We start from the raw sequence: 20,463 nt of genomic DNA on the forward strand, positions 1-20,463 counted from the left end.
CTCCCGCACTCTAAATTCCTTTCTCCCACTCTAGCTTTTCCAATACACACCCATTGTAAACTCCAAAAACGGCTGAAATGCTCTCCATACTTGAAGGCTCACAGTTTGAATTTGGTAAAAGATGTGGACATGATATAACATACCTAAATAGAGGACAAAAATGCCTACATTTTGCAAGTAAAATGAAGTGTCCACGTCAAAGTATGACAAAGTTGTAAGGGGTCAAAGTTGAAGGAGTTCAAAGGTCCGTTGAAGGGTTTTCCCATTGACTTCAATGTTAAAAATAATTTTAAAAAGTTGAAATATTTCAAAAAGTTGAAGAAAGTTGAAAAAGTTGAAAAAGGTTGAAGAAAGAGTTTAAAAAGTTGAATATTTTAAAAGTTGAATGGTTAAAATCGGTTGAGATTTGAAGAAGTTATAAGGTTCCAAAGTTTGAAAAAATCTCCATCCGTTAACATGGGGCAAAAAGTTGCACAAAAGTTGAAATATTTCAAAAAGTTGAAAAGATATTAAAAGGTTAGAACATTGCCAGGCTGTCCTTAAAAAGCTGCACAATTTGATATATGAATGGTTCAAATCGGACAAGATTTGAAGGAGTAGAAGCGTGTCAAAAAACGGCGGAAGAAGTCAGAATAATAATAATAATAAAGAAACAGGAAAATAAACGTGTGAATGCCTCAGGCATTCACACAAAAATTTGCAGTTCCTGAAGAAACTGCAAGTGTGAATGCTGAGCTGAAAATGTTAAACTGTAATGCAGAAAAACTGAATAAGAAAAGGTGAAAAACCCTGAAATAAAGTTGAAAAAGGTTGAAAACTTTGAAAACACGGCAAAAAGTCGAAAAAGGTTGGAAAAGGTTGAAAAACACTGCAAAAAGTTGAAAAAGGTTGAAAACACTGCAAAATGTTGAAAAATGTTGAAAAAGGTTGAAAACACTACAAAAAGTTGAAAAGGGTTGAAAAAAGTTGAAAAAGGTTGAAAAAGTTTGAAAACACTGCAAAAAGTTGAAAAAGTTTGAAAAAGGTTGAAAAAGTTTGAAAACACTGCAAAAAGTTGAAAAAGGTTGAATGAGGTTGAAAAAGGTTGAAAACACTGCAAAAAGTTGAAAAAGTTTCAAAAAAGTTGAAAAAGTTTGAAAAAGTTTGAAAAAGTTTGAAAACACTGCAAAAAGTTGAAAAAGGTTGAAAAAGTTTGAAAACACTGCAAAAAGTTGAAAAAGGTTGAAAAATTTTGAAAAAGGTTGAAAACACTGCAAAAAGTTGAAAAATGTTGAAAAAGGTTGAAAGCGCTGCAAAAAGTTGAAAAGGGTTGAAAAAGTTGAAAAAGGTTGTAAACACTGCAAAAAGTTGAAAAAGGTTGAATGAGGTTGAAAAATGTTGAAAACACTGCAAAAAGCTGAAAAAGTTTAACAAAAGTTGAAAAAGTTTGAAAAAGTTTGAAAACACTGCAAAAAGTTGAAAAAGGTTGAAAAAGTTTGAAAACACTGTAAAAAGCTGAAAAAGGTTGAAAAAGTTTGAAAACACTGCAAAAAGTTGAAAAAGGTTAAAAAGGTTTGAAGAAACTGCAAAAAGTTGAAAAAAGTTTAAAATGATTGAAAAGACTGCAAAAAGTTGAAAAAGGTTGAAAAAGTTTGAAAACACTGCAAAAAGTTGAAAAAAGTTGGAAAAAGTTGAAAACGCTGCAAAAAGTCAAAAAAGATTGAAAAAGGTTAAAAACACTGCCAAAAGTTGAAAAAAGTTGAAAAGGGTTGAAAAAGTTATAAAAGACTGCTAAAGTTGAAAAAAGTTCAGAAATGTTGAAAACGCTGCAAATAGGTGAAAAAGGTTGAAAAATGTTGAAAAAGTTTGAAAACACTACAAAAAGTCAAAAAAAGCTGAAAACACTGCCAAGAGTTGAAAAAAAATTAAACACAGTTGAAGAAACTGAAACATTTTCAAAAACTTAAAAGTTGACAAAGGAGAAGAGAACAGTAAACAGCAGTGGAGCCAGTGTCAGAGTAACAGAGGATCAATAGAGCTCCAGTCTTAATGGAAAAATCCAGACTAATCAAGCAGCAGCAGCACAACAGGTGTGTCTGCTGCAATGGAGACCAGCTGCACAGCAGCCATGACAGTGAATCAGCACTTTTTAATGGAGTGCGCATGGTTGAAGAAATGGCATTTCTCGGGGACCGAAAGGAGAAATTGAAAAAGATTTTCACACAGTCAGATTCAGAAGCCTTTCATGAATTTAATGGTGCAGGAATCATGTCTGTAGGATCTTCCATTCAGCCACGGCGATTGTGCGAACACGAGTGAAGTTTTGGATTCAGGCGTCTCGAAATGCATTGGAGCGGATGGGAGAAAATTCTGCACTCTCCTCAAACAAATGCCTCTGGAGAGAGAACCGTTTGAGATAGAGACAAAGTGACTCAATTGTACGGGTCACAAGAAAAATTCCTACGTTTTAAGGGGTAATTGTGCAGATTGAGCCAGAAATGTGGCCGTACGGACGAGAAAATAAATTTTTTTTTGGTTAAAATTCAGAGCCTCCCCCACTCTAAATTCAAATCTCCCACTCTAGCTTTTCCAATACACACCCATTGTAAACTCCAAAAACGGCTGAAATTCTCTCTGTACTTTAAGGCCCACAGTTTGAATTTGGTAAAAGATCTTGAGATGATACTACATACCTGAATAAAGGACAAAAATGCCTACGTTTTAAAAGTAAAATGACTTGTCTACGTGAAAGTATGACAAAGTAGTAAGGGTTCAAAGTTGAAGGAGTTGAAAGGTCAGTTGAAGGGTTTTCCCATCCACTTCAATGTTAAAAATAATTTTAAAAAGTTGAAATATTTCAAAAAGTTGAACAAAGTTGAAAAAGTTTAAAAAGGTTTAAGAAAGGGTTTAAAAAGTTGAATATTTTAAAAGTTGAATGGTTAAAATCGGTTAAGATTTGAAGAAGTTATAAGGTTCCAAAGTTTGAAAAAATCTCCATCCGTTAACATGGGGCAAAAAGTTGCACAAAAGTTGAAATATTTTAAAAAGTTTAAAAGGTTTTAAAAAGCTAGAACATAGCCGGAATGTCCTTAAAAAGCTGCACAATTTGATATATGAATGGTCCAAATCGGACAAAATTTGTAGGAGGAGAAGCGTGCCAAAAAACGGCGGAAGAAGTCAGAATAATACAGAAGAAGAATAATAAAGAAAAGGAATGTAATAGTGTGAATGCCTTCAGCATTCACACAATAACTAGGAAAATTTGCAGTTCCTGAAGAAACTGCAAGTGTGAATGCTGAGCTGAAAATGCTGAACTGTAATGCAGAAGAAGTTCAAGAAGAAAGGTTGAAAAGGAAGTTGAAAAATTTTGACAAAGCTTGAAAACACTGCAAAGAGTTGAAAAAGGTTGATAAAGGTTGAAAACTGTTGAAAACACTGCAAAAAGTTAAAAAAAAAACCTTGAAAAAGGTGAAAACGCTGCAAAAAGTTGAAAAAGGTTGAAAAGACTGCAAAAAGTTGAAAAAGGTTGAAAAAGTTTTAAAATACTGCAAAAAGTTGAAAAAGTTTTAAAAAAGGTTGAAAACACTCTAAAAAGTTCAAAAAGGTTGAAAACACTTCAAAAAGTTGAAAAAGTTGGAAAAAGTTGGAAAACTGTGAAAAGTTGAGAAATGTTGAAAACGCTGCAAAAAGTTGAAAATCGTTGAAAAAGTTCAAAAACGCTGCAAAAACTTGAAAAAAGTTGAAAAAGTTTGAAAACGCTGCAAAAAATTGAAAATCGTTGAAAAAGTTCAAAAACGCTGCAAAAACTTGAAAAAAGTTGAAAAAGTTTGAAAACGCTGCAAAAAGTTGAAAATCGTTGAAAAAGTTGAAAAACGCTGCAAAAAGTTGAAAAAGGTTGAAAAAGTTTGAAAACGTTGCAAAAAGTTGGAAAAACTTTAAGAAAGTTGAAGAAACAGCAGAGTCAGTATCAGAGTAACAGAGGATCAATAGAGCTCCAGTCTGAATGGAAAAGTCCAGACTCATCAAGCAGCAGCCAGCAGAACAGGTGTGTCTGTTGCTATGGAGACCAGCTGCACCGCAGCCATGACAGTGAACCAGCAGTTCTTATGGAGTGCGCATGGTTGAGAAAATGTCATTCCTCGAGGACCCAGAGGTGACATTGAAAAAGATTTGTTCACAATCAGATTCAGAAGTCTTTCATGAATGTAATGGTGCAGGAATAATGTCTGTAGGATCATCCATTCAGCCACCGTGATGGTACGAACATGAGAGAAGTTTTTGATTTGAGTGAGAAAATCTCTCTCCAAAATGCATTGGAGCGGATGGGAGAAAATCCTGCGCTCTCCTCACAGAAATGCAGCTGGAGAGAGAACCGTTTGAGATAGAGACAAAATGACTCAATTGTACGGGTCACAAGAAAAGTGGCTACGTTTAGAGAGGTAATTGTGTAGATTGAGCCAGAAATGTGGCCAGGGGGACGAGAAAAGAATTATTTTTTTGGTTTAAATCCAGACCCTCCCGCACTCTAAATTCCTTTCTCCCACTCTAGCTTTTCCAATACACACCCATTGTAAACTCCAAAAACGGCTGAAATGCTCTCCGTACTTGAAGGCTCACAGTTTGAATTTGGTAAAAGATCTGGACATGATATAACACACCTGAATAGAGGACAAAAATGCCTACATTTTGCAAGTAAAATGACGTGTCTACGTCAAAGTATGACAAAGTTGTAAGGGGTCAAAGTTGAAGGAGTTGAAAGGTCAGTTGAAGGGTTTTCCCATCCACTTCAATGTTAAAAATAATTTTAAAAAGTTGAAATATTTCAAAAAGTTGAAGAAAGTTTAAAAAGTTGAAAAAGGTTGAAGAAAGAGTTTAAAAAGTTGAATATTTTAAAAGTTGAATGGTTAAAATCGGTTAAGATTTGGAGAAGTTATAAGGTTCCAAAGTTTGAAATAATCTCCATCCGTTAACATGGGGCATAAAGTTGCACAAAAGTTTAAATATTTCAAAAAGTTTAAAAGATATTAAAAAGTTAGAGCATTGCCAGAAAGTCCTTAAAAAGCTGCACAATTTGATATCTGAATGGTTCAAATCGGACAAGATTTGAAGGAGTAGAAGCGTGTCAAAAAACGGCGGAAGAAGTCAGAATAATAATAATAATAATAATAATAATAAAGAAACAGGAAAATAAACGTGTGAATGCCTCAGGCATTCACACAATAATAACTAGAAAAACTAGAAAAATTTGCAGTTCCTGAAGAAACTGCAAGTGTGAATGCTGAGCTGAAAATGCTAAACTGTAATGCAGAAGAAGTTCAAGAAGAAAGGTTGAAAAGGAAGTTGAAAAATTTTGACAAAGCTTGAAAACACTGCAAAGACTTGAAAAAGGTTGATAAAGGTTGAAAACCTTTGAAAACACTGCAAAAAGTTGAAAAACCTTGAAAAAGGTGAAAACGCTGCAAAAAGTTGAAAAAGGTTGAAAAGACTGCAAAAAGTTGAAACAGGTTTAAAAAGTTTTAAAATACTGCAAAAAGTTGAAAAAGTTTTAAAAAAGGTTGAAAACACTTCAAAAAGTTGAAAAAGTTTGAAAAAGTTGGAAAACACTGTAAAAAGTTGAGAAAAGTTGAGAAAGGTTGAAAACGCTGCAAAAAGTTGAAAATCGTTGAAAAAGTTCAAAAACGCTGCAAAAACTTGAAAAAAGTTGAAAAAGTTTGAAAACGCTGCAAAAAGTTGAAAATCGTTGAAAAAGCTGAAAAACGCTTCAAAAACTTGAAAAAAGTTGAAAAAGTTTGAAAACGCTGCAAAAAGTTGAAAATCGTTGAAAAAGTTGAAAAATGCTGCAAAAAGTTGAAAAAGGTTGAAAAAGTTTGAAAACGTTGCAAAAAGTTGGAAAAACTTTAAGAAAGTTGAAGAAACAGCAGAGTCAGTGTCAGAGTAACAGAGGATCAATAGAGCTCCAGTCTGAATGGAAAAGTCCAGACTCATCAAGCAGCAGCAGCACAACAGGTGTGTCTGTTGCTATGGAGACCAGCTGCACAGCAGCCATGACAGTGAACCAGCAGTTCTTATGGAGTGCGCATGGTTGAGAAAATGTCATTCCTCGAGGACCCAGAGGTGACATTGAAAAAGATTTGTTCACAATCAGATTCAGAAGTCTTTCATGAATGTAATGGTGCAGGAATCATGTCTGTAGGATCATCCATTCAGCCACCGCGATGGTACGAACATGAGTGAAGTTTTGGATTTGAGTGAGAAAATCTCTCTCCAAAATGCATTGGAGCGGATGGGAGAAAATCCTGCGCTCTCCTCACAGAAATGCAGCTGAAGAGAGAACCGTTTGAGATAGAGACAAAATGATTCAATTGTACGGGTCACAACAAAAATGGCTACGTTTAGAGAGGTAATTGTGTAGATTGAGCCAGAAATGTGGCCAGGGGGACGAGAAAAGAATTATTTTTTTGGTTTAAATTCAGAGCCTCCCGCACTCTAAATTCCTTTCTCCCACTCTAGCTTTTCCAATACACACCCATTGTAAACTCCAAAAACGGCTGAAATGCTCTCCGTACTTGAAGGCTCACAGTTTAAATTTGGTAAAAGATCTGGACATCATATAACATACCTGAATAGAGGACAAAAATGCCTACATTTTGCAAGTAAAATGACGTGTCTACGTCAAAGTATGACAAAGTTGTAAGGGGTCAAAGTTGAAGGAGTTGAAAGGTCAGTTGGAGGGTTTTCCCATTGACTTCAATGTTAAAAATAATTTTAAAAAGTTTAAATATTTGAAAAAGTTGAACAAAGTTGAAAAAGTTTAAAAAGGTTGAAGAAAGGGTTTAAAAAGTTGAATATTTTAAAAGTTGAATAGTTAAAATCGGTTAAGATTTGAAGAAGTTATAAGGTTCCAAAGTTTGAAAAAATCTCCATCCGTTAACATGGGGCAGAAAGTTGCACAAAAGTTGAAATATTTCAAAAAGTTTAAAAGATATTAAAAAGTTAGAACATTACCAGAATGTCCTTAAAAAGCTGCACAATTTGATATCTGAATGGTTCAAATCGGACAAGATTTGAAGGAGTAGAAGCGTGTCAAAAAACGGCGGAAGAAGTCAGAATAATAATAATAATAATAATAATAATAATAAAGAAACAGGAAAATAAACGTGTGAATGCCTCAGGCATTCACACAATTTGCAGTTCCTGAAGAAACTGCAAGTGTGAATGCTGAGCTGAAAATGCTAAACTGTAATGCAGAAGAAGTTCAAGAAGAAAGGTTGAAAACACTGCAAAGAGTTGAAAAAGGTTGAAAACCTTTGAAAACACTGCAAAAAGTTGAAAAAGTTTTAAAAAAGGTTGAAAACACTGGAAAAAGTTGAAAAAAGTTGAGAAAGGTTGAAAACGCTGCAACAAGTTGAAAACAGTTAAGAAAGGTTGAAAAAGTTTTAAAACACTGCAAAAAGTTGAAAAACATTGAAAAAGGTTGAAAACACTGTAAAAATGATGAAAAGTTTGAAAACACTGCAAAAAGTTGAAAACAGTTGAATAAGGTTGAAAATGTTGAAAACGCTGCAAAAAGTTGAAAAAACCTGAAAAAGTTTGAAAACACTGTAAAAATGATGAAAAGTTTGAAAACACTGCAAAAAGTTGAAAACAGTTGAATAAGGTTGAAAATGTTGAAAACGCTGCAAAAAGTTGAAAAAACCTGAAAAAGGTTGAAAAAGGTTGAAAAACGCTGCAAAAACTTGAAAAAAGTTGAAAAAGTTTGAAAACGCTGCAAAATGTTGAAAAAGGTTGAAAACACTGCAAATAGTTGAAAAAGGTTGAAAACACTGCAAAAAGTTGAAAACAGTTGAAAAAGGTTGAAAATGCTGCAAAAAGTTGAAAAACATTGAAAAAGAAAGAAAACACTGCAAAAAGTTGAAAAAGGTTGAAAAAGTTTGAAAACACTGTAAAAAGTTGAAAATCATTGAAAAAGTTGAAAAACGCTGCATAAAGTTGAAAAAGGTTGAAAAAGTTTGAAAACACTGCAAAAAGTTGAAAATCGTTGAAAAAGTTCAAAAACGTTGCAAAAAGTTGAAAAAGGTTGAAAATGATTGAAAAAGTTGAAAAACGCTGTATAAAGTTGAAAAAGTTGAAAAAGATTGAAAAAGTTCAAAAATGTTGCAAAAAGTTGAAAAAACTTTAAGAAAGTTGAAGAAGCAGCAGAGTCAGTGTCAGAGTAACAGAGGATCAATAGAGCTCCAGTCTTAATGGGAAAATCCAGACTCATCAAGCAGCAGCAGCACAACAGGTGTGTCTGTTGCTCTGGAGACCAGCTGCACAGCAGCCATGACAGTGAACCAGCAGTTCTTATGGAGTGCGCATGGTTGAGAAAATGTCATTCCTCGAGAACCCAGAGGTGACATTGAAAAAGATTTTTTCACAATCAGATTCAGAAGCCTTTCATGAATTTAATGGTGCAGGAATCATGTCTGTAGAATCATCCATTCAGCCACCGTGATGGTGCGAACATGAGAGAAGTTTTGGATTTGAGTGAGAAAATCTCTCTCCAAAATGCATTGGAGCGGATGGGAGAAAATCCTGCGCTCTCCTCACAGAAATGCAGCTGGAGAGAGAACCGTTTGAGATAGAGACCAAGTGACTCAATTGTACGGGTCACAAGAAAAGTGGCTACGTTTAGAGAGGTAATTGTGTAGATTGAGCCAGAAATGTGGCCAGGGGGACGAGAAAAGAATTATTTTTTTGGTTTAAATCCAGACCCTCCCGCACTCTAAATTCCTTTCTCCCACTCTGGCTTTTCCAATACACACCCATTGTAAACTCCAAAAACGGCTGAAATGCTCTCCGTACTTGAAGGCTCACAGTTTGAATTTGGTAAAAGATCTGGACATGATATGACATACCTGAATAGAGGACAAAAATGCCTACATTTTGCAAGTAAAATGACGTGTCTACGTCAAAGTATGACAAAGTTGTAAGGGGTCAAAGTTGAAGGAGTTGAAAGGTCAGTTGAAGGGTTTTCCCATTGACTTCAATGTTAAAAATAATTTTAAAAAGTTGAAATATTTCAAAAAGTTGAACAAAGTTGAAAAAGTTGAAAAAGGTTGAAGAAAGGGTTTAAAAAGTTGAATATTTTGAAATTTGAATGGTTAAAATCGGTTAAGATTTGAAGAAGTTATAAGGTTCCAAAGTTTGAAAAAATCTCCATCCGTTAACATGGGGCAGAAAGTTGCACAAAAGTTGAAATATTTCAAAAAGTTGAAAAGATATTAAAAAGTTAGAACATTGCCAGAATGTCCTTAAAAAGCTGCACAATTTGATATATGAATGGTTCAAATCGGACAAGATTTGAAGGAGTAGAAGCGTGTCAAAAAACGGCGGAAGAAGTCAGAATAATAATAACTAGAAAAATTTGCAGTTCCTGAAGAAACTGCAAGTGTGAATGCTGAGCTGAAAATGCTAAACTGTAATGCAGAAGAAGTTCAAGAAGAAAGGTTGAAAAGGAAGTTGAAAAATTTTGACAAAGCTTGAAAACGCTGCAAAAAGTTGAAAAACCTTGAAAAAGGTGAAAAGGCTGCAAAAAGTTGAAATATGTTGAAAAAGGTTGACAACGTTTGAAAACGCTGCAAAAGTTAAAAAAGGTTGAAAACACTGCAAAAAAGTTGTAAGAGGTTGAAAAGGGTTGAAAAGACTGCAGCAAGTTGAAAAAAAGTTGAAAAAGGTTGAAAAAGTTTGAAAAGACTACAAGAACTTGAAAAAAGTTGAAAAAGTTTGAAAACGCTGCAAAAACTTGAAAAACGTTGGAAAAGGTTCAAACCGTTGAAAACGCTGCAAAAATGTTGAAAAAGGTTGAAAACACTGTAAAAAGTTTTAAAAAGTTGAAAAAGTTTGAGAACGCTGCAAAAGTTGAAAAAAGTTGAAAAAGTTTGAAAAATGCTGCAAAAACTTGAAAAAGGTTGAAAACGCTGCACAAAGTTGAAAAAGGTTGAAAAAGTTTAAAAACACTGTAAAAAGTTGACAAAAGTTGAAAACGCTGCAAAAAGTTGAAAAAGGTTGAAAAAGTTTAAAGGGACTTAAGGCAAGATTTGTGAAAAACTACACATGCATTTCCACTTTATTCAATGCTAATGGGTCGTGAAGCATTAAAAACCTAAAATAACAGGCCAATCCACGTATCTGTCTGTTGCCTTATACAGGCTGTGTGCCAAATAATTTGTTGCTGTTCGGGGTCCGAATTTCCCACGCAATCGTGGGGATGTGACGTAAATTGACGCTGTATGCGCGCTGCCGACAGCTCTGGAACAGGAAGAACATGGCCGCCATGGACACGGACTCAAACACTGCTGGGATCAGGGGCGGGCAGTGTTGCCAACTTGGTGACTTTCTCGCTAAATCTGGCGACTTTCCAAAGCCTCTTTTCGACTTTTTTTGTCAAAAGTAACTAGCGACAAATTTAGCGGCTTTTTCTGGTGCTCTGGAGACGTGACAGGACGTCTCCGCTGTTCTCAGCAAGCAGCAGGTGCTGCGTGAGCCTCTCCCCCATCCCAAAGCACTCACAGGCGGCCAGTCTCAGCAGCGCTCCCTGCTGAGTTGGGGCCGATTGGGTAAACGGCGCGGAGCTGCTCCACGGCGGCGACGGGAGAGCTCCAGCAGCCGCAGCCTGCTTCACGCGCCTCCGTGGTTATGCGGCGGGTCCCCGCGCGCTCTGCGGCCGGCACAGAGTGCGTCTCCGCCCGGGAGCGGAGATCCGGAGCTGCCGCGCCGCGGCTTGCTCCACGGAGGCGCGTGAAGCAGGCGGCGGCTTCCACGGGCCGAGTGGAGCTGCCCCACGGAGGCTGACGGGAGAGCTCCGGATCTCTGCTCCCGGGCGGAGACGCGTTCCGTGCCGGCCGCGGAGCGCGCAGGGACCCGCCGCATAAACACGGAGGCGGAGAGGAGCTCCGCGACGGATTTAAAAATGAATCGTTAGATTAATCAATGCATCGAAGAACTATTTCCTAGATTAATCGATTACAAAAGTAATCGTTTAACGCAGCCCTATTATCAGCGTTATCTCGTGAGTCAAAAAAATAAATAAAAAAAAATAAAAATATGACCGAAGCAGGGCAGGCACCCGAATAAATATTGGATATGCGTTTGATTCATGGAGGGAACTTCAGCTGCATTTGGGAGTGAAAATGGATGCTTACAAAAATCACATAATATGCGCTGTGGTCCTGCAGTAATCCGCGACGTAGTAAACAGCAGGAGCATCCCTGGTGCAGCGCTGTGAAGCCGGACATTCTGTAAAATGTTTGTGCGCGCTCCCGTGCCGCCTTGGCTGGTGGCTGCAGTTCCCCGCAACACCTATCGCGGCAGCACTGAGGTAAATTTTGAAAAGTTGCCTTAAGTCCCTTTAAAAACACTGTAAAAAGTTGACAAAACTTGAAAACACCGCAAAAAGTTGAAAAAGGTTGGAAAAGTTTGAAAAGGCTCCAAAAACTTGAAAAAGGTTGAAAACGTTTGAAAACACTGCAAAAAGTTTAAAAAGGTTGAAAAAGTGTGAAAACGCTGCAAAAAGTTTAAAAAGGTTGAAAAAGTGTGAAAACGCTGCAAAAAGTTGAAAAAGGTTGAAAAAGTTTGAAAACACTGTAAACAGTTGAAAAAAGTTGAAAAAGGTTGAAAAAGGTTGAAAACAGTGTAAAAAGTTGAAAAAAGTTTGAAAGAAGCTGCAAAAACTTGAAAAAGGTTGAAAACGTTTAAAAACACTGTAAAAAGTTGAAAAAGTCAAAAACGCTGCAAAAAGGTGAAAAACATTTATAAAGGTTGAAAAAGTTTTAAAACGCTGCAAAAAGTTGAAAAATGTTGAAAAAGTTTGAAAACGCTGCAAAAAATTGAAAAACATTGAAAAAGGTTGAAAACACTGCAAAAAGTTGAAAAGATTTCAAAAAGGTTGAAAAAGTTTGAAAACACTGCAAAAAGTTGAAAAACGCAGCAAAAACTTGAAAAAAGTTGAAAAAGGTTGAAAAAGTTTGAAAACGTTGCAAAAAGTTTAAAAAACTTTAAGAATGTTGAAGAAGCAGTAGAGTCAGTGTCAGAGTAACAGAGGATCAATAGAGCTCCCGTCTTAATGGAAAAATCCAGACTAATCAAGCAGCAGTCAGCACAACAGGTGTGTCTGTTGCTATGGTGACCAGCTGCACAGCAGCCATGACAGTGAACCAGCAGTTCTTATGGAGTGCGCATGGTTGAGAAAATGTCATTCCTCGAGAACCCAGAGGTGACATTGAAAAAGATTTTTTCACAATCAGATTCAGAAGTCTTTCATGAATTCAATGGTGCAGGAATCATGTCTGTAGGATCATCCATTCAGCCACGGCGATGGTGCGAACATAAGTGAAGTTTTGGATTTGAGCTAGAAAATCTCTCTCCAAAATGCATTGGAGTGGATGGGAGAAAATCCTGCGCTCTCCTCACAGAAATGCCTCTGGAGAGAGAACCGTTTGAGATAGAGACAAAGTGACTCAATTGTACGGGTCACAAGAAAAATGGCTATGTTTAGAGAGGTAATTGTGTAGATTGAGCTAGAAATGTGGCCAGGGGGACGAGAAAAGAATTATTTTTTTGGTTTAAATCCAGAGCCTCCCGCACTCTAAATTCCTTTCTCCCACTCTAGCTTTTCCAATACACACCCATTGTAAACTCCAAAAACGGCTGAAATGCTCTCCGTACTTGAAGGCTCACAGTTTGAATTTGGTAAAAGATCTGGACATGATATAACACACCTGAATAGAGGACAGAAATGCCTACATTTTGCAAGTAAAATGACGTGTCTACGTCAAAGTATGACAAAGTTGTAAGGGGTCAAAGTTGAAGGAGTTTAAAGGTCAGTTGAAGGGTTTTCCCATTGACTTCAATGTTAAAAATAATTTTAAAAAGTTGAAATATTTTAAAAAGTTGAACAAAGTTGAAAAAGTTGAAAAAGGTTGAAGAAAGGGTTTAAAAAGTTCAATATTTTAAAAGTTGAATGGTTAAAATCGGTTAAGATTTGAAGAAGTTATAAGGTTCCAAAGTTTGAAAAAATCTCCATCCGTTAACATGGGGACAAAAGTTGCACAAAAGTTGAAATATTTCAGAAAGTTTAAGAGATGTTAAAAAGCCAGAACATAGCCGGAATGTCCTTAAAAAGCTGCACATTTTGATATCTGAATGGTTCAAATCGGACAAAATTTGTAGGAGGAGAAGCGTGCCAAAAAACGGCTTAAGAAGTCAGAAGAGGAATGTAATCGTGTGAATGCCTCAGGCATTCACACAATAATAATAATAATAAAGAAACAGGAAAATAAACGTGTGAATGCCTCAGGCATTCACACAATAAAGAAACAGGAAAATAAACGTGTGAATGCCTTTCGGCATTCACACAATAATAAAGAAACAGGAAAATAAACGTGTGAATGCCTCAGGCATTCACACAATAATAAAGAAACAGGAAAATAAACGTGTGAATGCCTGAGGCATTCACACAATAATAAAGATTTGGAATGTAAAGGTGTGAATGCCTCAGCATTCACACAATAAACAGTGGTCCATATGGGGTCCATAACACTGTGTTAGCCACACTGCTTTTCCCAGCGCCCGTTTTTCCCAGCAGGACAATCCTCCTTGAAGCCATCTCTTGAAAAAACAAAAAAAACAAAAAACAAAAAACAAAAACATTGATTTGTTTTGCTGTGTTTTTTTCTGAATTTAATGAGTTTGTGTAATGTGGAGCTGCTAAGACCCCATTTAGACTGACACTTTAGCATCTTTATCTTTTTTTTTCAACATCAGTGCAACACAATATAATATAATAGAATAGAATAGAATAGAACTGACCGTATACGTTGTCAAAAACAGATTTTAGTTGTTGAGACTGAACGAAAATCCCTTCTGTGTTTCCTGGTTGGCCATGTCAGTGTGGCTTGCAGCTTTGGTTTCGTTCAGATTCAACTGGTTGGTTTACTGACTTGAACAAAACAATTAATGTGTCATAACAGGGTGTGATGGTTCGTTCATGAAGTATAATTCATTGTTGTTGCTCACACTGTACAAAGAAAACACTCGTTTTCAGGGGTATTTCCTATTTCACTGACGTATGAAGTGAATTGCAATTCTGTACAACACAGCGGCGCCAAGCGGCCGCTTTCCCCTTATCCAACTTGCTCAATGAAAATTAAAAAAAGGAAGTAAAAGCCTTCAACGAGCCTTCAAAGTAAAAGCATGGCGTTTGTTAGTTTGATTTCCTGTTAAAGTGACATAATCAGATTCCATAAAACTGGTCATTTTCTCGTATTTTAGTTTATTGGAAAAAAACGACGAAAAAAACGAGAATTCAACTCGTTTTTTGTTCTTCTTACGTTCTGACAGATAAAAAGGATTTTCCACATTTCCTGTTTGACAGGTGGGCGGGGCTTACGCCGCTCTCGTCAAAGTGTTCTCAACACAGCGGTAAACGTGTGACTGGTGCTCCAGCCTCCAGTCAGACTGTAAATATCGCATAGTAGTAATACTACTACTGCGCACACATTATTACTCTGTGCTTCACTACTCTTTGGTTCTAATTGTCGACAAAAAACTGCATTTTTTTGGATTCACGACTTCATGAAAGTAGTTTAAAAAAAAGACCAGCAGGGGTCGCCCTGTTTTGATCTCCTCTTCACTACAAATTTATACATTTAATGTCTTAAATTATCCATAGAAATGTTGATATGCTGAAAAATAAAAACATCTCATGTGGTTATTTCTAATTAATCCAGCTGTCTCTGCACTGTAGCCTCATCATCTGTGATCAGTGGAGAAACACAGTGGAGTTATCCAGATTATTGTTAGATTATTTTTTTTCATGTTTTTGCCATGTAAATATAATAAAACCGTGACAAAAGCAGGTTTCAATACATATTTCAACTGGTACTTCTGAAAGAGAAGCAACATAATTAATTTCCATATATGAAATGATCACTGAAACTGGAGCCATTACAGTCAGAATGGTCTTATTGTTATTATACAGATACAATGAGATTAGAGAGTTTCTCCTTTCCAGTGCAGGCACAACAAATATAACAATATAACAAATATACAATATAAATATCACAAAGAATAAATATTTTTTGGAAAAATGTGAAAGAATTTTAAAGAAAAAGAGCAATGTAAAAAGGTGGATTGTACGCTTTAGGTGTGACTATTCCAGTGATTATGACTCAGTGAACAGCAGCAGAGACAGAGCTGCATTATATTGTTGAGCAGTTGCTTCATGTGAGAATTTAGGATGGTGATGGCGCTTGGAAAGAAGCAGTTTTGCAGTCTGTACATCCTCATTTTTAAACATATGTAAAGCCTCTCAGAGGGCAACAGATCAACAAGTTAAGAAATGAATGTGGTCTGTCCTTGATGATGTTCAGAATTCTGCTGAGCAATCAGATAGTGTAGAGTGTTTAGAGAGTCTTTATTGATGACTATATATATATATTTATATATATATATATATATATATATATATATATATATATATATATATATATATATATATATATATATATATAAAGTGTTCTCGCCCACCCGGCTGTATGTGTCTGTCTTCTTCAAGCCCAGGTCCTCAACCAGAGGCCTGGGTTCTTGAGGGTTCTGCGCAGGATCTTAGCTGTTCCCAGGATTGCGCTCTTTTGAACAGAGATCTCAGATGTTTTTCCTGGTATCTGCTGGAGCCGACCTCCCAGCTTGGGGGTTACTGCTCCCTGTGTCCCAATCACTACTAATATAGCTCACATCAAACATGTTCATAAACTCAAACAGATCCATGTAAACGGAGACCTTTCCTTTAGACTTTTTTAATTGTTTATTGTTTTAGAATCTCTTCTTCCGAGACGACCCCATTTTTGAGAATACAATTTCTGGAATAAAATATTGCCCTATAGTCGGACCAATACAGTAACACCATCAAAAGAGACAATCAGAAAACAGGTGTGTATCAAACACTTGAAATGGAAGTGTGCTCAAAAGGAAGGTTTTTAACAATTGTGACAACAATTTTGCTAGATGGGGGCCAATCTGACTTTGATAGCTGTGCTCTCATTAAGACCTCAGCTGTCTGTACATCCTGGTTGCCTCAGCAGCATTATGACCTGTCTCAAGAGTCAGTTTGTTCATGACCACAAGGCAGAGCTTGTGAAGATCTGGATCACAGACAAAGTCAGTTGTCTAAAGACAGATGTCCTCTTTCAAGACAATGTTCACTCTGTCACAGTCCACTGGTTGGAGGGAGTCCTGTGCTTGGTAAAGTTCTGGTACATGATACATGAGCAAAGTTTTTCCATAGAACGGATCATATCCTTTAGTGCCTGGCTGGATCCCATGGGTGTTCCACATTCACATCACGGCATCCAGCCTCTTTCTGTAAGATAAAAAAGACACAACACATAGGTCAATAAGTTATTTAGAAATGGATAACAGGCTGAACCCACCTCTGTCTGTGGTCTGTGGCAGCGGAGCACGTTGCTGTCTGGGGAAAGTCTGGGATTTCCGGTTCACCGTATGATTGTCATTTTCTCGAGATAACGAGAAAAATAACTTGAGATCTCGAGAAAACCACTGAAATTAACTTGTTATCACGGAAAAACGGAAGAAATAAAAAAGTAATGAATCAAGTCTTTTTAGGGCTTCCATAGTACAGTAATTAGCCACAGCTAGCTAGTTTTAATGACCGTGTCGGGTGTCTTCCGATGTCAATAGCGTGGGACACTGCTGGCATATTAGTTACGACTTGTGTTAATTATGTAGGATATTACTGTGCTTTTTCATGTCTTCTCCTTAAACTACGCCGCCTCATACGCATCATTCGAAACGCCATGCTTTTATTTTGAAGGCTCGTTGAAGGCTTTTACTTCCTTTTTAATTTTCATTGTGCAAGTTGGATAAGGGGAAAGCGGCCGCTTGGCGCCGCTGTGTTGTGCAGAATTGCAATTCACGTCATACGTCAGTGAAATAGGAAATACTCCCGAAAACGAGTGTTTTCTTTGTACAGTGTGAGCAACAACAATGAATTATACTTCATGCACGGACCGTGTGATGCATTTCTCTAGACACTTGACTTTAAAGCAGGTTTTACCACAAATGCAATGCAACACAATTCATGGGTTAAATTCACAAACTTGAGAGAAGGAGCTAAAGTAACTGAAAGTTATGATGTGACGACTGATTGGTGAATTTTCTGTGACGAATAGAGGAGAACAACTGAGACATTTGTGGAAATGCAAACAGTGTCACTTAGTTTGATTAGAAAATGGCTTTGCTTCTTCTGGTGTGATTAATGCAACTGTTGAAAATAACATAACTGAGAAACATACAATGATTTCAGCTGATTTATTGATTTTATTTTGAAAAGGTTTGGATGTAGAGCTGGAAACTTTACATTTTATATGAGAAACAACAGATCATAATGTTACAATGCTTTTTTATGCATGTGTGAAAATAACAACATCATGGTACAATAAGAAGAAAATAAAGAGAAAATAATCCTCAAACAATCCTCATGTCAAATGTCAAACTTTTTTCCATCTTTTCATTCATTCAGAGACTTTGTGTTAGCAGTTTCAGAAAAGAAGAAAATGAAATCAAGCGATTTGTAGATCAACTCAAGTACACACAATCGATACACAAAGTGAATGAAAACAATCATGTGTTACATTTACAAAGCAGTTTATAAGAAAAATACAAAAAACTGGATTCGAAAAAAATATTGTTGGTTAAAATCTGTTAGGACAATGATCAGTATTGATATTTAAGATAAACAATAGTAATTGATTGAATAACGTACATCATTAAACTAACAGAAGTTATATAACATGTTCAGTTAACTCCTGATCTACAGAGGAAGTGGACACACACTGATTTGTTAAAGTGAATTCAATCAAAACATTTTTAAAGAAATTCAAAAAGTGTCATTTTCAGTACTCTCTATCATCAAATTTAGAAATATCCACTCATCCCCAGTGATCATTGATCAAATATTAATGTATGCAAAGTTTGACATCTCAACATTGTTTTATAATGATTTTTTAAAAAATCCTTAACTCCTCCTATATTGAGATTTTACACTAACTAAACCGAGTCTTACACTGTGTAAACACCTAACATTTCCTGTCCTTTTTTCAGACTATAATTGAATCATTTCAAAGGTTGTGATCTGAAAATGTGTTTCACCCATAATTAAAGAGAAAGGTATATCTGGAATATAAAAAACACATTTTTATCATGTGTCTGTGAATAAAGATTAACTGAAAGTTTTTTTTTCTGCTCATCTATTGAGCCTTTGGCTTTCTCTGTCTGTTCAATGATTCACACATTGTTTCAGTTGTACTCCCTTCATCCTCCTCATGTGAGTCTGTTGGAAAGCGTTCATATCCCCCAGAACGTCCATGACCTGCTTCTCTAAAATCTGTAAAAGCTGCTTCAAAAGAAGCACCTGCAGTACCACCCAGAAAAACTCCCAGTAAAACTTTTAGGACAAAAGCAACTGCTTTCTTGATGAAAAACTCCAAGAAACTTTCCTTTGCCTTCTCTCTGGATCCGGTTCGCTTCGTCTCTTCTCTGATGATTCTCTCCACTGTTTGCAGGAACTTATTGGTGTAGCAGCCTCCTCCGTTTTGCTCCACCATTTCATTGATCGTGGAGAATAGCTGTTTGATCTGGAACTGGTTGTTTCTGTATTGCTCTGGCGGTGTTTTTTCCCAGTATTTATTATCAACAACATGACAGCGGCCACCACATTTATCTGAAAGCTCTTTCAGATCCTCATTTTCACTGACAAACTCTTGGATTGTCTCACCCTCACCAAGGTCGTCACCATGAGTGAAGACCAGCACAGCATATTTAAAAGCCTCTTCAGAAAATAACTTTCTTATTTTGGTAATAATCTGCTTCTCATGCTCAGTGTATTTCTCCACTTTGAGGAAAATGAGAAAAGCATGAGGTCCAGGTGAGCACTCTGTGATACTCTTCCCTATGTCAGGAATTAGATTTGCTTCATCTCTGCTGGTGTCAAAGAAACCAGGAGTATCAACCACTATGAGTTCACCATTTCTTTTGGTGGCTGCCTGACATTTACCTGTACCAGAGTTTGCAGAACTATTCACCTTAAACACATTTTCTTCAATCAAGGCATTGCCAAACTTGCTTTTTCCTGTTCCAGTTTTTCCCAGCAGGACGACTCTCAGAGGTGTTGCTAGAAGAAAATAAACTGACATCAGTACTAATAAACACATGGATACTTGTTTTATGACAAAACATGTTTTCAATCAGAAATGCCAAAGCATCACAGAATTCCTTTTTTTTTCATTGTCTGAACTGACTGTTGAGTTATTTACATATATTTGATGACTTTCACACATTTCCCTGTTTTCTAAAACACACTTTTTGTGTAGACTCCATGGAATAATATGACATAGAATGATGGTCTTCTTTATGCTTCTCATCATGAAGAAGAAAAAGAACAAGAAGAAATTAACTTATTTGTGTACAGTGGAGGTGATGACAGCTGGGTTAAAAATTGAATCTTTTGATGTTTAAAAATGTTAGAACCAGGAAGCTCCTACTCATAAGCTCTCTTCACAAACTCTGAGGACATAACAATGAATCATATGTAATAATAAACTGCTGGATTTAAAACAAATTATTTAACGTAGTTTCTCAATGTTCCTCTATACTTAATCATGTGCTCTGCACACATTAGAAAAAATAATAAAAGAAAACAGTACGTCAATTTTTGAGTGTCTGACCTACCTTCCCTTCTGTCTGAAAGAGGAATTGGTGCAAGTCGGGATGTAGGTTGAGAAGACATCTTGATTGTGAATTTTCTTACTTTTCCTCTTGTTCGAATTTGCTTTGTCAGTTGTGGTGAGTTTGTTATTTTAATCTTGTTCTTGCTGGCTGCAGTCTGTTCAAACAAACAAAAAAAGATAAAGAACGATTACTCACATTACTATTACATAGATTATCTTGTGATGCAAAACAGGACATGAAATATACCAGGGTGCTGGACAAACAAAAAAAAAAAAAAAGAAAGAACAGCAGCCAAGTAATTGAACGTAAAAAAAAAAAAAAAAAAAAAAAAACCTGAAAGCAATATAAAACAGAAAGTGCAGTCCTCGACTGTTTTATGTCCTTCAATTCACTGGAGAATTCTGTTTAATCTTCATTTTTTCACTGAAAAAACTAAAATTAATGTTACTTTCTAGGTTAACTGACAAAGTAGTGTTGCTTGAACATAAGGAGAGACATCGGCAGCAGCTGGGTGTGACACACACACACACACACACACACACACACACACACACACACACACACACACACACACACAGTGGCAGTCTTCTCAAATTTGGTAGAAGTTAACTTTGCCCTTGCAGCATGTTTTGGCAGTGTGACTTTCCTTCAGAATATTGTCTTTTTATGACAAAATTTAAATCCAATAACATTGACGGT

General features: G+C 36.4%; 1 protein-coding gene across 8 annotated transcripts in view; it reads right to left on the reverse strand.

Moving 5' to 3' along the window:
- LOC115386028 (GTPase IMAP family member 7-like) overlaps nucleotides 1–20,463 on the reverse strand; it is a 632,686-nt gene that overhangs the window by 488,935 nt on the left and 123,288 nt on the right. For 6 of the 8 annotated variants that reach the window (XR_003931243.1, XM_030088212.1, XM_030088210.1 and 3 more), the window contains 2 exons: nucleotides 19,765–19,918; nucleotides 17,332–19,207 (listed from right to left, as the gene is read on the reverse strand). The exons of 1 other annotated variant lie outside the window; for it this stretch is intronic. Coding sequence is in view for 5 of the 7 variants with exons in the window: in XM_030088210.1 (XP_029944070.1) it covers nucleotides 18,285–19,207; nucleotides 19,765–19,918 (1,077 nt within the window). In the remaining 2 variants the exon portion in view is untranslated. Of the gene's footprint in view, nucleotides 1–15,541; nucleotides 16,379–17,331; nucleotides 19,208–19,764; nucleotides 19,919–20,463 lie in introns of those variants that run through there. One more of the 8 variants, XR_003931245.1, reaches the window with a different exon arrangement.

Source organism: Salarias fasciatus, chromosome 3, assembly GCF_902148845.1.
Source record: "Salarias fasciatus chromosome 3, fSalaFa1.1, whole genome shotgun sequence".
NCBI classification, from domain to species: Eukaryota; Metazoa; Chordata; class Actinopteri; order Blenniiformes; family Blenniidae; genus Salarias; species Salarias fasciatus.